Source organism: Salvelinus namaycush, chromosome 17 (assembly GCF_016432855.1).
Source record: "Salvelinus namaycush isolate Seneca chromosome 17, SaNama_1.0, whole genome shotgun sequence".
Lineage (NCBI taxonomy): Eukaryota > Metazoa > Chordata > Actinopteri > Salmoniformes > Salmonidae > Salvelinus > Salvelinus namaycush.
This window is the reverse complement of record NC_052323.1, coordinates 4,322,636-4,344,752: the sequence shown is the minus strand read 5'-3', so window position 1 is coordinate 4,344,752 and position 22,117 is coordinate 4,322,636. Positions and strand designations below refer to the sequence as shown.

Here is a 22,117-nt window from a genome sequence, read left to right as displayed (position 1 = left end):
TCTCCATTTTTATGGAATGGTCTGCCTACCCATGTGAGAGACGCAGACTCGGTCTCAACCTTTAAGTCTTTACTGAAGACTTATCTCTTCAGTAGGTCATATGATTGAGTGTAGTCTGGCCCAGGAGTGTGAAGGTGAACGGAAAGGCTCTGGAGCAACGAACCGCCCTTGCTGTCTCTGCCTGGCCGGTTCCCCTCTCTCCACTGGGATTCTCTGCCTCTAACCCTATTACAGGGGCTGAGTCACTGGCTTACTGGTGCTCTTTCATGCCGTTCCTAGGAGGGGTGCATCACTTGAGTGGGTTGAGTTACTGACGTGATCTTCCTGTCTGGGTTGGCGCCCCCCCTTGGTTTGTGCTGTGGTGGAGATCTTTGTGGGCTATACTCGGCCTTGTCTCAGGATTGTAAGTTGCTGGTTGAAGATATCCCTCTAGTAGTGCAGGGGCTGTGCTTTGGCAAAGTGGGTGGGGTTATATCCTTCCTGTTTGGCCCTGTCCGGGGGTATCATCGGATGTCCCCACAGTGTCTCCTGACCCCTCCTGTCTCAGCCTCCAGTATTTATGCTGCAGTAGTTTATGTGTCGGGGGGCTAGGGTCAGTTGGTTATATCTGGAGTACTTCTCCTGTCTTATCCAGTGTCCTGTGTGAATTTAAGTATGCTCTCTCTAATTCTCTCCTTCTCTCTTTCTTTCTCTCTCTCGGAGAACCTGAGCCCTAGGACCAGACGTCAGGACTACCGGGCATGATGACTCCTTGCTGTCCCCAGTCCACCTGGCCTTGCTGCTGTTCCAGTTTCAACTGTTCTGCCTGCGGTTATGGAACCCCTACCTGTCCCAGACCTGCTGCTTTCAACTCTTAATGATCGGCTATGAAAAGCCAACTGACATTTATTCCTGATTATTATTTGACCATGCTTGTCATTTATGAACATTTTGAAAATCTTGGCTCTCTCTAATTCTCTCCTTCTCTCTTTCTTTCTCTCTCTCGGAGGACCTGAGCCCTAGGACCATACGTCAGGACTACCGGGCATGATGACTCCTTGCTGTCCCCAGTCCACCTGGCCTTGCTGCTATTCCAGTTTCAACTGTTCTGCCTGCGGTTATGTAACCCCTACCTGTCCCAGACCTGCTGTTTTCAACTCTTAATGATCGGCTATGAAAAGCCAACTGACATTTATTCCTGATTATTATTTGACCATGCTTGTCATTTATGAACATTTTGAAAATCTTGGCTCTCTCTAATTCTCTCCTTCTCTCTTTCTTTCTCTCTCTCTCTCTCGGAGGACCTGAGCCCTAGGACCATACGTCAGGACTACCGGGCATGATGACTCCTTGCTGTCCCCAGTCCACCTGGCCTTGCTGCTATTCCAGTTTCAACTGTTCTGCCTGCGGTTATGGAACCCCTACCTGTCCCAGACCTGCTGTTTTCAACTCTTAATGATCGGCTATGAAAAGCCAACTGACATTTATTCCTGATTATTATTTGACCATGCTTGTCACTTATGAACATTTTGAACATCTTGGCCATGTACTGTTATAATCTCCACCCGGCACAGCCAGAAGAGGACTGGCCACCCCTCATAGCCTGGTTCCTCTCTAGGTTTCTTCCTAGGTTTTGGCCTTTCTAGGGAGTTTTTCCTAGCCACCGTGCTTCTACACCTGCATTGCTTGCTGTTTGGGGTTTTAGGCTGGGTTTCTGTACAGCACTTCGAGATATTAGCTGATGTACGAAGGGCTATATAAAATAAACTTGATTTGATTGATTTGATTTGATGATACTGTAATGATATGTTATGTCTATCCAATTACTCGTAACTTACTGTTGTGAAGATTGAACTGGAGTCTCAAAATATTGGAGCTAGAGCATATAAGGTCACAATAACAATTGATTCATTCCTTTGGATTTGACTACACATTTGACCCCCCCAAAAATATTTGGATATCAAATCAAATCAAAGTATATTTGTCACGTGCGCCGAATACAACAGGTGTAGACCTTACAGTGAAATGCTTACTTACAGGCTCTAACCAATGGTGCGGGGAAAAAAGGTATGAGTGTGTGTGTGTGTGTGTGTGTGTGTGTGTGTGTGTGTGTGTGTGTGTGTGTGTGTGTGTGTGTGTGTGTGTGTGTGTGTAGGTAAGTAAAGAAATAAAACAGTAAAAATACATTTGAAAAAAGAGTAGCAAGGCTATATACAGACACCTGTTAGTCAGGCTTATTGAGGTAGTATGTACATGTAGGTATCGTTAAAGTGACTATGCATATATGATGAACAGAGAGTAGCAGTAGCGTAAAAGAGTGGTTGGCGGGTGGTGGGACACAATGCAGATAGCCCAGTTAGCCAATGTGCGGGAGCACTGGTTGGTCGGGCCAATTGATCCAATTTAGCGCTAGCTATAGCAATAAGTAATACGAAAGGTTTTAACTTCCTGTTTTGCACTGTTCATAACTTCAAATAACCATTAACGCTAGACAAATCCAGCCTCAGGGGACCCCCTTATAAGCCAATGAGCAGTCATTTTGACTCAAACATTCTAACAGTCTAATAAACACATTTCAAATGGTCCTTTGGTTGTGTTTATGAAGGTCTTGGGTAACGTCAGTATACTGTACGTGAACATTATTATTTCAAAACACATATTAGCATTTTCATTAGTTCATGTTGCCGTAGGCTATCTGCTCCAAACACGAAGCGCATGGAACAGTGGTTATTCGTGGCAGAAGTTATATTTTGAAATGCAGTTAATCTCTTCAATTCTGAGAGTTATTTGGGTAAGGGTTTTTGAAAACTCAAAATCTAAATGTCTTACCTGCATGTGACTCTATAGGAGGATTTGAAAAAGTCACTTTGTGGCACTTGGGGACAAAAAATGACACATCCTATAAAAAATGCTTATAACACAAATTCTGTTTGTGATATTGAAATTCTTACAACATACTTTTGTTAAATTAAATGATTTAGGAAAAGTCAAGGACGGAAGGGGGCATGACTTAAAAAATGGCAGCGATACACTACATTACTTAAAGTATGTGGACACCTGCTTGTTAAACATCTTATTCCAAAATCATGGGCATTAATATGGAGTTGGTCCCGCGTTTGCTGAAATAGCAGCCTCCACTCTTCTGGGAAGGCTTTCCACGAACTGTCGGAACATTGCTGCAGAGACTTGCTTCCATTCAGCCACAAGAGTGATAGTGAGGTCGGGCACTGATGTTGGGCGATTAGGCCTGGCTCACAGTCGGCGTTCCAATTCATCCCAAAGGTGTTCAATGGGTTTGAGGGCAGTGCTCTGTGCAGGACAGTCAAGTTCTTAAACACTGATCTCGACAAACCATTTCTGTATGGACCTTGCTTTGTGCATGAGGGGCATTGTCATGCTGAAACAAGAAAGGGCATTCCCCAAACTGTTGCCACAAAGTTGAACGCACAGAATTGTCTACAATGTCTCAATCAGACTCCCAGATGGTGAAACGTCATTCATCACTCCAGAGAACGCGTTTCCACTGCTCCAGAGTCCAATGGCGGCGAGCTTTACACCACTCCAGCTGACACTTGGCATTGTGCATGGTGATCTTAGGCTTGTGTGCGGCTGCTCGGCCATGGAAACCCATTTCATGAAGCTCCTGACAGATTTTGTGCTGATGTTGCTTCCAGAGGCAGTTTGGAACTCGGTAGTGAGTTTTGCAAACGAGGAAAGACGTTTTTCATGCGCTACACGCTTCAGGACTAGGCGGCCCCGTTCTTTGAGTTTGTGATGCCTACCACTTTGCGGCTGAGCCGTTGTTGCTCCTAAACATTTCCACTTCACAATAACAGCACTTAAAGTTGACCAGGGCAGCTCTAGCAGGGCAGAAATGTGATGAACTGACTTGTTGGAAAGGTGGTATCCTATGACGGTGCCACGTTGAAAGTCACTGAGCTCTTCGGTAAGCCCATCCTACTGCCAATGTTTGTCTATGGAGATTGCATGGTTGTGTGCTCGATTTTATTCACCTGTTAGCAACGGGTGTGGCTGAAATAGCCGAATCCACTAATTTGAAGGGGTGTCCACATACTTTTCTATATATAGTGTATATGAATTTTAAAAGGACTCACTTGGCTCTTCTAGTGTTATTACAACTTTTGCATTGCAGCCACATGGTCTAACGTCACCTCTCTATAGAAAATGTTACTATAAATCGACAATGGTTTAATTATTTATGAATCTCCTTAGTTTTACTCACACCGTCTAGTTATTTGGCCTGAAATTAGTTTGTTGAAAACTAGCCAAAATCGGATACATCTTCTCCTTGCTTACAGAGAATAATAATTTATAATACTAATAATTAAATAATATTGTTTAATATTTTGTAAAGTGCTTTTCATTATACAGAATAATCTCAAAGTGCGTAATTACAAAAAATAACAAATAGAACAAAAATTGGCAAAATTCGACAGGGTAACTGACACAAAGAACACAGCTGATGCTACAAGGGACAATGACACCAATGAGCACAGCTATCAACAGAAAGCCTTCCAAAAGAAAAAGCTCTTTAGGCCCATTTTAAAGGAGCCCAGAGTCTCTGGTGCCTTCAGGTGGTCGGGGAGGGCATTCCAGAGGCTGGGGAGAGGTCGAGCTAAAAGCCTGATACCCCAAGCAGCAGTGCTTGGTTCTGGGGGTGTGGAGGAGCAGGCTATCGCTTGACCTGAGGGTGGGGGTGAGGTTATGGAGGGAGAGCAGTTCTTTGAGATAAGGAAGGGCATTGCCATGAATTCACTGGAAACTCAGCAGGAGGGTTTTTGAATTCAATCTGGAATTAGACGGGGTACCAGTACAGAGATGCCAGGATGCCAAAGAAGGGTTCATTAAACTGAATCGAAGCCGACAGCTGGAGACCGCCCTTTATGATAATGCCCCCTCTGCAATTTCAGCTTTGACCTTCCCGAGGTGGAGAGAAAAAATTGAGAGGCATCCATTACCAACCCTGCATAACACTTAGTGGCAGACATCTTGGTCACTGCATCACGTGTGTGTGTGTGTGTGTGTGTGTGTGTGTGTGTGTGTGTGTGTGTGTGTGTGTGTGTGTGTGTGTGTGTGTGTGTGTGTGTGTGTGTGTGTGTGTGTGTGTGTGTGTGTGTGTGTGTGTGTGTGTGCGTGCGCGTGCGTGTTGAAGGGTCTCCACATTACAAAGGTGACAGAGTGTCGGACGAGATGCATCTGTCAGACAACGTGGGAGAGCACTAAGACATTTGTCATGCCGTAGTCTTGTGTTGTCTCATGCCACATCGGTGGACGATTAGGTGCCAGGGTAATGTTGTGCACAGGAGATATTAGAGGTACTTTCTATCACCTGTGTGTTGGCCTCTGTAAGAGGTTTTGGTTTTTCCATTTATGTTTCGAGGTTAGACTTTTAGCACGTAGAGCACATTAGGACGTAGAGCGCAACGATGGGTGTCAACTCGTTAGTCAGTATATGTTACACCAGTACTGGCTTGTCCATCTTGTTCGGCGGAAGGTGTTTCACCTGTGCTTTTCATTTGTTTGCCACTTCTTGGGCAAATTTATGGGGCGCTCATGGTGGGTGTCCAGTTGTTGTTGCTAGTTAACTTTCAGTGGACACCCCCATGAGTGTCTTTCAGAACCCCTCTTAAAACACCACCTGTTTCAATTTAGTTGTCAGTGACTCTTTGTTTGTTCCCCCTTCTGTTTGAGCGATACTATTTGGTTTTCTTGCTGGGGAATGCAACACCTCTTTTAAGCATTGACGTTTACAGAAAAATACACTATATATACAAAAGTATGTGGACACCTCTTCAAATTAGTGGATTTGGTTGTTTCAGCCAAACCCGTTGCTGACACGTGTATAAAATCGAGCACACTGCCATGCAATCTCCATAGACAAACATTGGCAGTAGAAGTGCCTTACTGAAGAGCTCAGTGACTTTCAACGTGGCACCGTCATAGGATGCCACCTTTCCAAGAAGTCAGTTAATCAAATTTCTGACCTACAAAATCGTCTGTCCTCGGTTCCAAACTGCATCTGGAAGCAACGTCAGCACAAGAACTGTTTGTCGGGAGCTTCATGAAATGGGTGTCCATGGCTGAGCAGCCTGCACACAAACCAAAGATCACCATGTGCAATATAAAGCATGGAGCGGTGTAAAGATCGCCGCCATTGGACTCTGGAGCAGTGGAAACTCATACTCTGGGGCGAAGAATCACGCTTCACCAACTGGCAGTCCGACGGACAAATCTGCCATTTTTCGGACTAGGCCCCTTATTTCCATTTAAGGGAAATCTTAACGCTCCAGCATACAATGAAAGTCTAGACGATTCTGTGCTTCCAACTTTGTGGCAACAGTTTGGGGAAGGCCCTTTCCTGTTTCAGCATGACAATGCCCCAGTGCACAAAGCGAGGTCCATACAGAAATGGCTTGTTGAGATCAGAAGAACTTGACTGGCCTGCACAGAGCGCTGACCTCAACCCCATCGAACACCTTTGGAATGAATTGGAACGCAGATTGCGAGCCAGCCCTAATCGCTCAACATCAGTGCCCAACCTCACTAATGCTCTTATGACTGAATGGAAACATGTCCCTGCAGCAATGTTCCAACATCTAGTGGAAAGCCTTCCCAGGAGAGTGAAGGCTGTTATAGCAGCAAAGGGGGGACCAACTCCATATTAATGCCCATGATTTTGGAATCAGATGTATATATGTACGACATACTTTTGGTCATGTAGTGTAAGTAATGTACCAAGAATAGTGTGATTTGGGCTTGATATACACTACTACTGTATCTATGAGTCTGTGTAATAACATTGAAAGTATTGGTGACACTTGACGCTGACAGGTATAATGCATTATGAAGCATTTATAATGCACTGTAAGACTTGTCAGAAGCGGGTATTACACCTTTATAACATCGCAGGATTATCTCCTAATGTTCCTGATTAAATAACAGCGATTTTGAGTCAGTTGTCAATAAGCCTTGCAATAAGATATTATAACAACCCATACATGCTTAAAACATGTAATACACAGTACCAGTCAAAAGTTTGGACACACCTACTCACTCCAGGGTTTTTCTATATTTTTACTATTTTCTACATTGTAGAATATTAGTGAAGACATCAAACTATGAAATAACACATATGGAATAATGTAGTAACCAAAAAAGTGTTAAACAAATCAAAATGTATTTTATATTTGAGATTGTTCAAAGTAGCTACCCTTTGCCTTGATGATAGCTTTGAACACTCTTGGCATTCTCTCAACCAGCTTTGTGAGGTAGTCACCTGTAATACATTTCAATTAACAGGTGTGCCTTGTTAAAAGTTAATTTGTGGAATATCTTTCCTTAATGCGTTTGAGCCAATCAAGGTAGGGGTGGTACACATAAGAAAGGCCCTATTTGGTAAAATACCAAGTCCATACTTTGGTAACAGCTCAAATTAAAGAGAAACAAGAGTCCATCATTACTTTAAGACATGAAGGTCAGTCAATGCGGAACATTTCAAGAACTTTGAAAGTTTCTTCAAGCTCAGTTGCAAAAACCATCAAGCGCTATGATGAAACTGGCTCTCATGAGGACTGCCACAGGAAAGGAAGACCCAGAGTTACCTCTGCTGCAGAGGATAAGTTCATTAGAGTTACCAGCCTCAGAAATTGCAGCCCAAATAAAGTTCAAGTAACAGACACATCTCAACATCAACTGTTCAGAGGAGACTGCGTGAATCAGGCTTTCATGGTGGAATTGCTGTAAAGAAACCACTATTAAAGGACACTATTAAGAAGAGACTTGCTTGAACCAAGAAACTTGGTTAGTCTGATGAGTCCAAATTTTAGATTTTTTTCGCAGAGTAGGTAAACGGATGATCTCCGCATGTGTGGTTCCCACCATGAAGCATGGAGGAGGAGGTGTGATGGTGTGGGAGTGCTTTGCTGGTGACACTGCCAGTGATTTATTTAGAATTCAAGGAACACTTAACGACCATTTGGTTTGCGCTTTGTGGGACTATCATTTGTTTTTCAACAGGACAATGACCCAACACACCTCCAGGCTGTGTAAGGGCTATTTTCCCAAGAAGGAGAGGAGTGCTGCATCAGATGGCCTGAGAGAAGGAAAAGCAGCCAACAAGTGCTCAGCATATGTGGGAACACCTTCAAGACTGTTGGAAAAGCATTCCTCGTGAAGCTGGTTGAGAGAATGTCAAGAGTGTGCAAAGCTGTCATCAAGGCAAAGGGTGGCTACAATGTAGAAAATAGTGAAAACAAAGACAAATTGGTGAGTAGGTGTGTCCACATTTTTGACTGGTACTGTAAGTAAAATAAACCATTATACCAGTTTTAGTAGCCTAAAGTTTTAACAAGTATCATTATGAGAGAAGATGGAATAACCCATGAAATAATGAATTATGTATGTCATTACCCCTGATGGTATTCTTTTATTTAGTTTGCTCATATTATTATTCACTTTTTTGAGGATGACAAGCGGGATATGAAAGACAAACTCATTCCCTGAGATTCAAATCCCCTGGCTTACTCTTCACACCTTCCCGTCTCAAAGAGATGAGAGGGGTCAACACTGCAGTGAATGATAGACATCCACATTGATGGCTTAAGTAGATAGGATAGTCTCTTTCATGCAATGCAAAGGGAGCGGATTCACTTTCAGTGGTTCGACTCATGTTCTACCACTCTGAAGTACTTTGTACAAACCTAAAATAGAAGCCTTTTGGAATGACTAGTGGATTTCTATCAGACCTGAGTTCAAATAGTATCTTTCAAATGCTTACCAGAAAAAGCAAACCCCACCCATCTAGCACTCCAGGCAGGCTTAAGCAAACACTACTTGAAAGATATGCAGTACTATTTAAACTCCGACTTCGTACCACCAGTGTGTGGTACGTACTGTAACACACCTCCTTCAGAACAGTACATACAGTATGTTAGTCTTGATAGCCTGTTTACTTCTTACTTATCTTGCCTGTGTCGGGACATTTTGCTCACAGTGAAGGGAAAGTGCTTTTTCTACCTTCAATTCCCCTTTCCAACAACTTAGTCGATATATCCCAGCGAAGGATTCTCATCTTCCACAACTTATTGATGTACAGGTTCCCTTGTGGTTACAGTGTCTGCCCTGAGGAAGGTTGTGAGTTCGATCCCCGGGCCTAGTCATACCGAAGACTGTAAAAATTGGACCTGATGAGTGTCTGCTTGGTACTGAGCATGAAGGAGATACACTACATGTCCAAAAGTATGTGGACAATCTAGAGGCAAAAGAAACGCACACCTATTTAGGTGAGGTGTTGGCTAGCGGAGTGGAACACTTAACACTTAAAAATAAAGGAGAGCCGCACACTCTAGGAGCTCAGATCCCAAATATTTATGTCCAACGTTTCGACAGACAAGCTGTCTTCATCAGGGTATAAAAGCATGTGGATACCTGCCCGTAGAACATCACATTCCAAAATCCTTTGCTGCTATAACAGCCTCCAATCTTCTGGGAAGGCTTTCTACTAGAGGGTGGAACATTGCTGAAGGGATTTGCTTCCATTCAGCCATAAGAGCATTAGTGAGGTCGTGCACTGATGTTGAGCGATTAGGCCTGGCTCGCAGTCGGTGTTCCAAATCATCCCAAAGGTGTTCAATGGGGTTGAGGTCAGGGCTCTGTGCAGGACAGTCAAGTTCTTCCACACTGATCTTGACAAACCATTTATGTATGGACCTCGCTTTGTGAACAGGGGCATTATCATGCTGAAATAGGAAAGGGCCTTTCCCAAACTGTTGCCACAAAGTTGGAAGCACAGAATTGTCTAGAATGTCATTGTATTCTGGAGCGTTAAGATTTGCCTTCACTGGAACTAAGGGGCCTAGCCCGAACCATGAAAAACAGCCCCAGACCATTATTCCTGCTTCACCAAACTTTACAGTTGGCACTATGCATTGGGGCAGGTAGCGTCCTCCTGGCATCCACCAAACCTAGATTCGTCCGTCGGGCTACCAGGTGGTGAAACGTCATTTATCACTCCAGAGAACACTTTTCCACTGGTCCAAAATCCAATGTTGGTGAGCTTTACACCACTCCAGCCAACGCTTTGCATTGAGCATGATGATTTTAGGCTTGTGTGCAGCTGCTCGGCCATGGAAACCCATTTCATGAAACTCCCGACCCGACGAACAGTTCTTGTGCTGACGTTGCTTCCAGAGGCAGTTTGGAACTCGGTAGTGAGTATTGCAACCGAGGACAGATTATATTTACAACATTCTTCAGCACTCGGCAATCTCATTCTATGAGCTTGTGCGGCCTACCACTTCACGGCTGAGCCGTTGTTGCACCTAGGCGTTTCCACTTCAAAATAATAGCACTTATAGTTGACTGGGGCAAAAATGGCCGGGCAGAAATTTGACGAAATCACTTGTTGGAAAGATGGCATCCTATGACGGTGCCACGTTGAAAGTCAATAAGCTCTTCAGTAAGGCACTTCTACTGCCAATGTTTGTCTATAGAGACTGCATGGCCGTGTGCTCAATTTTATACACCTGTCAGCAACGTGTTTGGCTGAAATAGCCGTTTCCACCAATTTGAAGGGGTGTCCACATACTTTTGTATAAATAGTGTATTTTTCTGTAAACGTCAGTGCTTAAAAGAGGTGTTGCATTCCCCAGCAAGAAAACCAAATAATATCGCTCAAACAGAAGGGGGACCTAACAAAGAGTCACTGACAACTCAATTGAAACAGGTGGTGTTTTAAGAGGGGTTCTGAAAGACACTCATGGGGGTGTCCACTGAAAGTTAACTAGCAACAACAACTGGACACCCACAATGAGCGCCCCATAAATTTGCCCAAGAAGTGGCAAACAAAAGAAAAACCCACACCAAACCTAATGACAGTAAGTAAACCAAAAAGGTGAAGCAAAACAAACTCAGCGAAGATCAGGTTGTTTGTCTGTAAATCAAAATAGGGAGCGCCAACTAAAAGTGTTAACCCTCCACATCTCTCAAGACAACTGCAGCACTGGATCAGCCACTCTCAAATAACATCTGGGCTAGCACAGGTGAAGCACCTTCCGCCCGGACAAGATGGACAAGCCAGTACAGGTGTAACATATACTGACTAACGAGGTGACACCCATCGCTGCGCTCTACGTGCTAATGTGCTCTACGTGTCCACATACTTTTGTTTACATAGTGTAGATTGGGGGTAAGACCCTGCGATGGATTGGTGTCCTGTCCAGGGTGTGTACTTGTACATCAAGCTGCCTCACGCTATAGAAACAGGAGATAGGCTCCTGCCCTATGAGCTGTTCTAGCTCGCACAAGCCAAGGCTACTAGTAGACTTCTTGAAACAAAGTTATTGGAACACACTCCACCAACCACACAGGTTCTTCTTTAAAGTTCTGAAATCCTTTTCCATAGAAATAACAGAAGTCCGTTTATTTCTCAGAACATTCCTTGTTCATTCAATGGAAACGTGTGTTATCTAACTGTTTAATTTGTCAACCGTTCTACTCAACTGTCCAATAACAGTTCCGTCGTCACCGCTGCAATAATATTCATGAAAGTAAAAAAAAAACAGGTGTTGTGAGAGGAAGAAATGAATAACGGAGACATACCCTTTATCTGCAAACTCCCTGGGAGCCCATCCTGCTGAAACAAAAACAAACAGAAAGACAAAGTCGTGAGATACAACACAATCACACTTCCGTCAAGATAATGAAGCCAACAGAGTAACAACACCAAGAGGAATTTCACTTTTACGGGTGGAATCTCAACCGCTGCTACAAATATGAGGGGATTCGTGTCCTATGCTTATACATTTATTTTACTGTATGAAGGACTAAATTGAGGTGGCTATTGAGGAAGGTCTGTTGAGAATAGAAGGATACGATAGAGAATATGTTTATTGTGTCATATAGTTGCAGTGGCAACTTGGCTTTTCTGTTGCGTTTTTCATATTCATGAGTCACTGCCAACTCACTGAAGAACATTAACATATGCAGAGTGTTTGACAGTGAAAAGCTAAGAGGTGCCGTATCTCCGTAAAGGGGTGTCTTTAAAGGTTAAAAGAAGGTACTTCAGAGGACTGCCAAATTATTTACTAGTGAATCATGGGTGTACTACGGTATAGGACCCGAAATAAAAGGTACAAATTTACAGTAGTGCTACCATGTATGGCTATTCGACAGCTGTTGAAGACCGCAAATAGGAATGGTATAAGTATTCCATTCCACCAGCGCAGTCTCCATTGCTTATCCTCAATGTGGAGAATTCCTCCTTTTGTATTCCAGCTACTGGCAGGGTGGTATTACGAAATGAATACACAGTGTAACAGGTCCAAAGTCAATAACGAGAGCTTTTCTCTTTTCTCTGACAAACACCACACAGAAGGTAGCATACTGTACTTATCATTCATCTTATCTAACATATAGATTGACATGGTAAAATGCACAGAGAAGCTATAGAACAACGCCTGTTTTCCCAATAGACTTACCTAAATCAATGGAATGTAGGTTAATGCGTGAATCCTGCGACGGCCGGGTATCTAGGAATCTTTTTTAGAAACCTGTTCTAGCTCTGTGTGTGCAATTTGATGCTTCTATCGCCAAAGTTATAATCCAAAAACACAGCTGCCCCACTACACGGAATTCTATGGCTAAGCTTCCAGCATTCAGCCCAATATGGGACATTTTTAAGCAATAGTTGTAGCTGGTGCTTTCAAAGGGAGTTATATTGTATATCATTTTAAAGGTAAATGCATGACCTTTCAGAACCACTTGTCAAACAGAGTTTAAAATGTATCAGGGTTTCCTTTTTAAAGTAATTCATACAGTTCATTCTGATTATGCCCCTAGAGGATCAAAGGTCAAAGTTCTGCTGACCTGAACATGTGTCTGGTGGATAACTGTGAATCAAAGGTTTCCAATGGTATGATTAAAGGGTATACGTGAGCAATGACTTGATGTATGCTAACATTGTTTGTCATAGGGTCAAATCCCGGTGGGAAAAATGAATGGGATGGGGGGATGAAAGAAAGAATGATAACACAGTACGCTACCATTGCTGCATTGCTATCACACATTTTCCAACTAGGGACATAGACCTTCAAAAAAAATCACTGTGAACCCAACTGACTCTCCTGACTCATAAGGCCTACAAATTCATTATTTTTTTTTTTTATCAGCGTGTGTGTTTGTGTGTGTCTATGACTATGCAAGTGTGTACATTTCAATGTGTGCTTGTGAGTGTGTGTGTTTGCAATTGGTGGACGGTGGTATGTGGCGGGCCATTTGAATAAAGAGAAAACAATGCATAATAAAATCCATAAATGTATGATTCTTGTCCAATTCATATCTATAGGCTACATTTAGGTTTTTCTTTCATTCTTTTTATCTGGCATTAGTGCGTAAACCTATAAGCTTTAGGGCCTAACCGTAGACTTTGCGTGCCAAATACTTGAAAATCGGCAAATGCTTTTGGTAACTTGGGCAGAAAACGTTAACTGAATGGAGAGTTGAATTAAAGAGACTGGAGGGTCCAGAACAGTAATGTTTGGGAAAGATTTGGTGAAGTGGTAAAAGAGGATGATGGCAGAGCCAACTATGTTATGTGTGATGATAGTGAGGTGATCTACAAAGAAGTTCAACAGTCACAAGACGGGGACTTCAAATATGTCAAATATGTCACGTCAAGGGAACTGCACTGTTCAGATGGGTTGAATGGAATGGTAGCCAACCTGAAATGTGGACACTGACTATAGGTCTATAACCTTTCACATAGCCTAATATGACATTAACTCCTGTAGAATCAAGCATTTCTTGCAGTAAAATGATACACTAAGTGTACATTTTGACTGTGGAACAGGAGTGGAGAAATAGGATTTCTTTCTTTCAGCATCTTGAGAGAATGCATGTATTTTATTTAACTAGGCAAGTCAGTTAAAAACACATTCTTATTTACAATGACGGCCTACACCGGCCTAACCCGCTGGGCCAATTGTGCACCGCCCTATGGGACTCCCAATCACGGCCGGTTGTGATACAGCCTGGATTTGAACCAGGGTGTCTGTAGTGACTCCTCTAGCACTGAGATGCTAGTGAGATGCTAGTGCATGGTTAGGCCCTTTCTGTAAATGGGCTATCTTTATTAGCATTATAAAAGCTGATAGTATTTCAACCACATAGAATATGCATCCAAGCCAAACCAAAATCTTATCAGAAACATGTTGGGTCATTTTCACAGCTTTTCATTTCCTTAAAACCGATCAAACTGATGTAATTTGTGTCAGGTTTTGGCCAGGACTATTCAGGTTTTGGTCACTAGATGCCCCCATTGCGCCTTTTTGAACCTTTTGTTTTTCCCTTGTTCTAGTTATTGTTTTCACCTGTGCCTCGTTTCCTTGTAGGTATTTAAACCCTTAGTGTTCCTCAGTTCTTTGCGCTGTGTTTGTATGTTAGCACCCAGCCCCAGCCATGCTGTGACCATTGGTGTCTCTAGTTGGATTTTCCTGAGGTTTTGTTCTTGTTAATTTTTTATTATTCTTTTAGGGTTTGTTTTTTCCCTGCTGTTCTTACCACTTTGTGGATTTTCTTTGTTTCTTGGAGGATATTCATTTTTTCCTCTTGGCTTTACTTTTGACGTTGTGGATTTATATTTTTGCCTGAAGATCTTTTTCCTTTATTAAACCACCGTCTCTAGTACTGCTGTGTCTGCCTCATCTTCTGGGTTCTGCAGAATAATAGTGACTGTTTCTCACACCAGGTCCTGACAATTTGAAAATTTTGCATAAAAAATTGTTCCTTTTTTGGGAGTTATTGCATTTTCTCCCTGGTCTCTAAACGCCTCGATCCGACAGAGAAGCGAGCAGGGATAAAAGAGAACTTTACCGATGTCAACTAGATTGAAGCGTTCATTCTACCGATGTATGACATTCTCGTGAGCAAAGGGTTTGTTTAGTCTTCTCGGGTAACACGTGAGGACAGAAGAGAAGCCGCATGTATCTATGTGGAGACAAATTGACTAACAAATAGCCTACAAACATTTCAGAAATTAAGCAGAAACATGTCAAAATTAGGCTTTAAAAAATCCTGCACCTCCTGTCAAAAAATCGTTCCGCCATCCCTGACTGTATACAGCACATTTTCTCTATATTAGCTAGAGGGTTAGTGTCGGGTACCGGCCTCAGAATTTCACATTATCACATATATTCGTGGTTGCAGATGGGTTATTAGCAATTGCGGGCGGGTGCGGGTTAACAAACAGCTGACCTGCGCATCACTAGCACACACACACAACTAAACACACAGGCTCGCACACACACACAACACTGCTCCACTCTCGGTATCCAAGGGACACTGTTTCACTAAAGCTTGCCTTTCAACCTCAATGACTTTGAGCTCTCTCTCGCTCTCTGTCGCTCTCTCTCTCTCTCTGGTTCTCTCCCCCCCTCTCTGTCGGCTTATCTGCTTCTAATCTAGATTTGCCATGTGGACAGGCCAGCACATGGTGGTTGTTGCTCTCATCAGCCTCCCTCTCCTTGCCTCCATTTTGTGATGCCACAACCGGTACAGTAGATAACGTCACAACAAACTTATGTAAAAAAAATAATTATAATAATTTCTTTGTTGTTTTGGAACCATATCTTTTGGTTGTCCTATTACATTTACATTTTAATAATTTAGCAGATACTGTTATTCTGAGTGACAGTTAATGCATTCATCTTAAGATAGCTAGGTGAGACAACCACATATCACAGGCATATTAAGTACATTTTTCTCAATAAAGTAGTTTTTCTCTGAAAAACATTCTCCAAAAGATGAACAGAGTAAAATGACAATTCCCTTATCTATTGGTTATTTAATAGACTTTAATTTATATGGACAAAGGATATTCTTGATAAGGAATACAATTAGAACATTTCGTATGTCGTATGCCCATCCATACACACTCATTTGGGCATTTGTGGAATGACATCATGGACAAGGCAGCCATTTGGCTGTCGATGACGATGACTACAGAGACAAAGCTCCATACTATAAGCTGAATGGCTCTGTATGATTGGAAGTAGCCTGGTCTCATAGATTAGACGTAACATAGTACATTTAAATCCGGGATACTCAAATGAGTATTATATGTTACATTTGGTATGGTTGATTGATTGATTTTATTTATTAGACAATTTTTTTTTAAATACATACATAAGGGCGCTCCAGCCGGTGATGCCTCCACATACAATTTAAGAAAATCATCAAGGACAACAACAAAGTTGAAAAGCTTATTTCCATTGTGGTCCTTTTGGAGGGCGAAGGTGGGATGACAGACAATGACAGACACAATTGTTGTTTGTTTCATAGCATGAGATAATTAGTACAGTTCCATTTCCTAAAAACCGACTATGGACAGGTACATCCCCCTTGTCTCAATGATTATACACAACAGGCACCAAAAGGCCGACCATATGCTATCCCAGGCATTTCCTACTCAGCCACAAACTATAACCTTACGACTCACTTTTGAGACATGCACTATTTAGCAATTTTTTTCAGTGAGAACTTGAAACTACCTAGAGGTTATAAGTTTCAAATTCCAAAAAGTTTATTTTCCCATACCACTATTAAATCTAAGAGGAACAATGTCAGTTTCACTCCTTCTAGTGGAATAGTTATGGTTGTCCTGGACCAAGTTAAAGTAGTTACTTTACCTGGGGTAAAAGTAGTAAAGTAGTTACAGCTACCTGGGGTCCATACTGTGGACAATCTGATGTACAAGACACAATTTCATCTGAAAGACTATCTGTCACACCCTGATCTGTCACACCTGTCTTGTGCTTGTCTCCACCCCGCACCAGGTGTCTCCTATTTTTCCCCATTATTTATACCTGCGTTTTCTGTTTGTCTGTCGCCAGTTCGTCTTGTCAGGTCTTACCAGCATGTTTCCCGTTTCTCCTGCTCTCAAGTTCATTTTTCTAGTCTGACCTTTCTACATCTTCTGACCCTGAGCCTGCCTGCCGTTCTGTCCCTGTTTGACCCTGCCTTGGATTATGAACCACTGCCTGCCCTCGACCTGCCCTTTGCCTGCCCCTTTGTATAATACATATTCTGAGTATCGATCGATCAACCTCCTGTGTCTGCATCTGGCTCATTTCCTGAGTTGTGATACTATTCTCCACTTTGTACCATCAAAGGCTTTCAAAGTGAGAATGGGGAAAAAACAAGTTCAATAAACAGATTTACAATGTGAGTTACACAGGGGGTGATAATTACCGCAGCGTCCCTTAGTAACTGTCACAAGGCCAGTTGCTTTGGAAGTTCTTTCAGCTTCTTTAGAGCAGTTGACTCAGACACTTTTTCAAATGAAATAGCATTTACAGTACTTGAATCCCCTGCTGTGAGTACAACTGTTGGACTTGACTTTCCCCGTAGCAACCTAATTGATAAGGTTACTTGCTAACTAATGTATTAGCTATAGTTGTAAAATAGCTATTCAGACTGTCTGCAACCATGTTCTTGTCTGATTGAACCTTTCCTTCAATGTCCAAGCTAAAATGTCGAGCTTTGGTCTTTCATTTGTTACTGTAACCTAACAGCTTCAGACACGTCCATAAATAATGTACTCGGATTGATCCTATTCTAAACTATTTTGTCATTAAAAGAATCTTTCTTGGCCTTCTCTATCATCCTGTTAACCTCATTTCTGAATTTCTTATAGTCTATAAAAACATCATCTGCCCTGGATATCCTGAACTCCAGATCATTTCTACACTTAATTGCCTTTAAAATGTTATTGTTTATCCATGATTCTGTTCTTTGCTTAAATAAAAAAATTATCTGGAGCCTGCTTGTCTGCACCATCTAAAAACAATGATTTAATATTGCCCCAGTCATTTTCCGCCTCATTACATTTCAATACAGCAGACCAGTCAAATTTGCTCAAACAATTAACAAAAGTATCTGCACTATAGTTCTTCATAGACCTCATTTTTATTGAGTTATGACAATTAAAAACAGCTTTCTGGACCTTCCTACTACAGAAAATGATGGAATGATCACTGTGCCCATAGTTTACAACCCTACTGTTTGGGAATTGTTGATCTATCCGATAACAACACAAGGTCAATGGCGGTTTGGGTAGAAGGACAGACCCTTGTGGGCTCATTAATCAGTTGGTGTAAGGCAAACAGATAAAGCGAACGTCTAGCAAAATAAAGGTTGCGCGTTCAAATCTCATTACGGACAACTTTAGCATTTTAGCGCAATAGCAACTTTGCAACAACTTACTACTTTGCAACTACTTAGCATGTTAGCTAACCCTTCCCTTAACCCTAACCTTAACACTTTAACATAACTCCTAACCTTAACCCTAACCTTAACCCCTAGCCAAGCTCACGCTAGCCACCTAGCTAACGTTAGCATTAGCCACCTAGCAAACGTTAGCCACAACAAATTGTAATTCATAACAGATCATACAAATTGTGATTTGTATGCATATCATACGAAATGAATGACGGACATCCACAAATGAATACATACCATACGAAACGTAACATATCATACTAATTGGAGTGTCCCGGATTACTTTTACTATGTTATGCCTACCCCTGAGTCCAGGTTGTTGGAAGTGGTCTCTATAGTGAAGGCTATTGGGGTCAAAGTGTATTTCAATGGCATAAACAAAGCAGAAGCAGTGTTATGACAGAATACCACCTCACTCCAGCCCGTTACCCCAATCAACCTTTGCTCTGTCCTAATCCAAGGCTGAGCAAAGGCATGGAAAAATAATAAAAGTACACGGTCTTCGCTGTGGCTTGTTGTGGCCTACAATACAATGAAAAGACCTCACCTCACAGCAATTATAACTTTAAGTGCACTTTTGTAAGGAAATTGAACCTCTTTGACATGATGCTGTGTGTGAATGGTCCTTGACTCCCCTCAAAACAATTAACCTCAACAAGAAAAACATCAAGGTCCATGAAAAAGACTTGAGTTAGGAATTTATTATCATGCGCCACAGACCTGTTTGACAAATAAACCAAGCTCACCTTTCTATCCCCATAAGACAAATTGTACGACATGCAAAAGCCGTAATGGCATTTCTCTGTGTCATTATTAAGGCACCTAGCTAATGCATACATTTTAACCGATAGGAAAGTACATTCATTCCTTTTTGTGAGAATACTTTTCCATTTAGCAAAAGTATAACCGACAGTCCAGCTAGTCTAATCTGTTTTATCATGGAGTTGTGCTCATCACAGGGTAACTCAATATGTGGATGTCAGTAAAGGGAGAGAATGGAGAGACTGTGCATGATACACACATTCTACATTTCTCCACGGGTGCTGAGCCAAAAAAGACGGATAATAACAGAAGAAAAGCTTGCACACCAGATACGCTGCTCCAATGTTTTATTCCTGCGCCCACTTATGTGTGTAGGCTTTTGCTTTATTTGAATGGAGATGGGATCCTATACCCAACTCTCTCCATTATCTATTTTTAGAGGCCTTATGTCACCATTGACAAGGCTACAATTTGAATTAACATGTAAGGTTTTTTTCCAGTGTTCTTGTTGGAGTGGCCTTCACGGTTTTGTTCATATGTGACATCCTTTCAGAGCGCAAAATTGGATCTTTAAAATTCCATTGAGCTTCAAGGGACAATTCCAATCCAACTTGATGACATTCAAGGTAGAAGAGCGCAAAAAACTGTACGAACACCGTGATTAACGAATGCAAGGTAGCCTATGTATGCTGTCTACTACGGTATTGCTACTTCATCAACATGATGAATCGTCAAATAATTCCCATTTAAAACTCTGACACAAATGTTCCCGAGTGAGATCGTGTCATCAATATGCATCAATGATGTAATTAATCTAGCGTGTTAGCATCACGTTCCGTATAATGAAAGTCATAGCGACAATGTTGGGCCCGCTCAGCACAAAGTCACAGCATACAGAGGATAGGGTACACCACTCTGGCAACGGTTAATTTATCATAACAGATCAGGGTTCATTTACTACTCAGCTTCTACACGTCTACTGCGGTCATAACTCATATTGGATATTATATTCATAAAAGGCAAGTCCACAACAGAGAAGAATGTCTCACCGATATTAAACTTAACATAGATTTGATTATACAGTGGCCTCTGTAATTATTGGGACTGTGAAGCATTTTTTCTTCTTTTGGCTCAACACTCCAAAAGTTTGGATTTGAAATCAAACAATAACTATGGGGTTAAAGTGCTGACTGTTAGCTTTCATTTGAGTGTATTTCCATCCATATTTAGTGAACCGTTTAGAAATTACAGCACTTTTTGTACATAGTCCCCCCATTTTAGGGGTCAAATGTATTGGGACAAATTCACTTATGTTTATTAAAGTAGCCAAAAGTTAAGTATTTGGTCCCATATTCATAGCACACAATGACTACATTAAGCTTGTGACCAATGCTTCCAAAACAATTGGGGCACTGAGGTCTGCTGAGCGCAAACTTAAACTGTGCAACTTCCCGTGTGAATTTACTGTGAACACTGAGGCTGTACCTGCTTTAAGTTACAGTGTTAACAGAGGCCAAGTAGGCTACTGTGGCTCTTTTATCATAATGTAGGCCTACCAGAGTGGTCTACCATTAAAAACAACGGAGAAAAACACATCCCATAACATTTTAATATTGAAATAGTTGTTCTATTATTCAGCCTAGAGCAGCAGCCAATGTGTGATGTTCAATGTAGGCCTATATTCCATGAGATGTTTGAAAAAAAACTTACGTTATGAGGTGACAGGTAGCCTAGTGGTTAGAGTGTTGGTCCAGTAACTGAAAGGTTGCAAGATCAAATCCCCGAACTGCCAAGGTAAAAATCTGTTGTTCTGAACATGGCAGTTAACTGTTCCTAGGCTGTTATTGTAAATATGAATTTGTTCTTAACTGACTTGCCTAATAAAATAAAAACATTAGCCTGTTTATCCACTTGTCCTTCAGACAAGGAGGTGACTGGAAATGTTGTGTTTGATGCAAGAAACCACTTCATAAAATGCATTATTATTCCCATACCATTATTACAGAGAATCAGACAAACTATGCTACACTCTTCCTATTGGCTACTTAGCTTATTCAAGACTGTCTCAAAATACAACACTGCCCCTTTAAGACATAAAAAGCTATTCACCTGAAGCTTTTCAAAGATGGTTAAAAATGCACACATTTTGTGCTCTTGTTAGAAGCAACCACTTCCCCATTGTCAGTGGTGGGAAAAGTACTCAAATGTCATACTTGAGTAAAAGTAAAGATACCTTAATAGAAAATGACTCAAGTAAAAGTGAGTCACCCAGTAAAACACAACTTGAGTAAAAGTCCAAAAAGTATTTGGTTTTCAATATACTTAACTATCACAAGTAAATGGAATTGCTCAAATGTACTTAAGTATCAAAAGTAAAAGTATAAACCATTTCAAATTCCTTATATTAAGCAAACCAGAGGCCTCAATTTTATTTTATTTATTTATTTATTGGCGGATAGCCAGGGGCACACTCCAATACTCAGACACAATTTACAAATGAAGCATTTGTGTTTAGTGAGTCTGCCAGATCAGAGGCATTAGGGAGGACCAGGGACGTTCTCTTGATATGTGTGAAATTTTCCTTTCAAAATGTAACGAGTACTTTTCACTACTATTCTTTAGGAATGTAGTGAAGTAAAAGTAAAAGTTGGCAAAAACATAAATAGTAAAGTAAAGTACAGATACCCCAAAAAACTACTTAAGTAGTACCACTGCCCATTGTTGAATAGAAATGTGCTGAAACTGGGCTAATAACTCACTAACTAGCAAAGAATATGAACAAACGTGCAGACGTGGCTACATGCAGCTCTCGCTCTGATCTCAAAACAAGCGCATCTACTCGTACCGCTCATACTTTAGCCTAAACAGAGTCCAGTTCAAAGTGAATGGCACAGATCCATATATGGCAATGACTATTTGAATTTAGGCCTACTGCAGCTCTAATTGGTTATGGCGCACTGGTCTGCATAGAGTATGGGCTTGAGCATGCCTGTCAATGCAATAGAATCCTACTCTAACGCGCTCTGCCTACCAAAAAATATCTTGCACAGTTAGTTTTGCATGCTAAGTAGTTTAGTTTGTT

General features: G+C 41.6%; 1 protein-coding gene across 1 annotated transcript in view; it reads right to left on the bottom strand.

Moving 5' to 3' along the window:
• LOC120061869 (follistatin-related protein 5-like) overlaps positions 1-22,117 on the bottom strand; it is a 166,048-nt gene that overhangs the window by 131,531 nt on the left and 12,400 nt on the right. Inside the window, exon 2 of the mRNA XM_039011649.1 lies at positions 11,599-11,629. Within this exon, the coding sequence (XP_038867577.1) occupies positions 11,599-11,629 (31 nt within the window). The remainder of the gene's footprint in view (positions 1-11,598; positions 11,630-22,117) is intronic.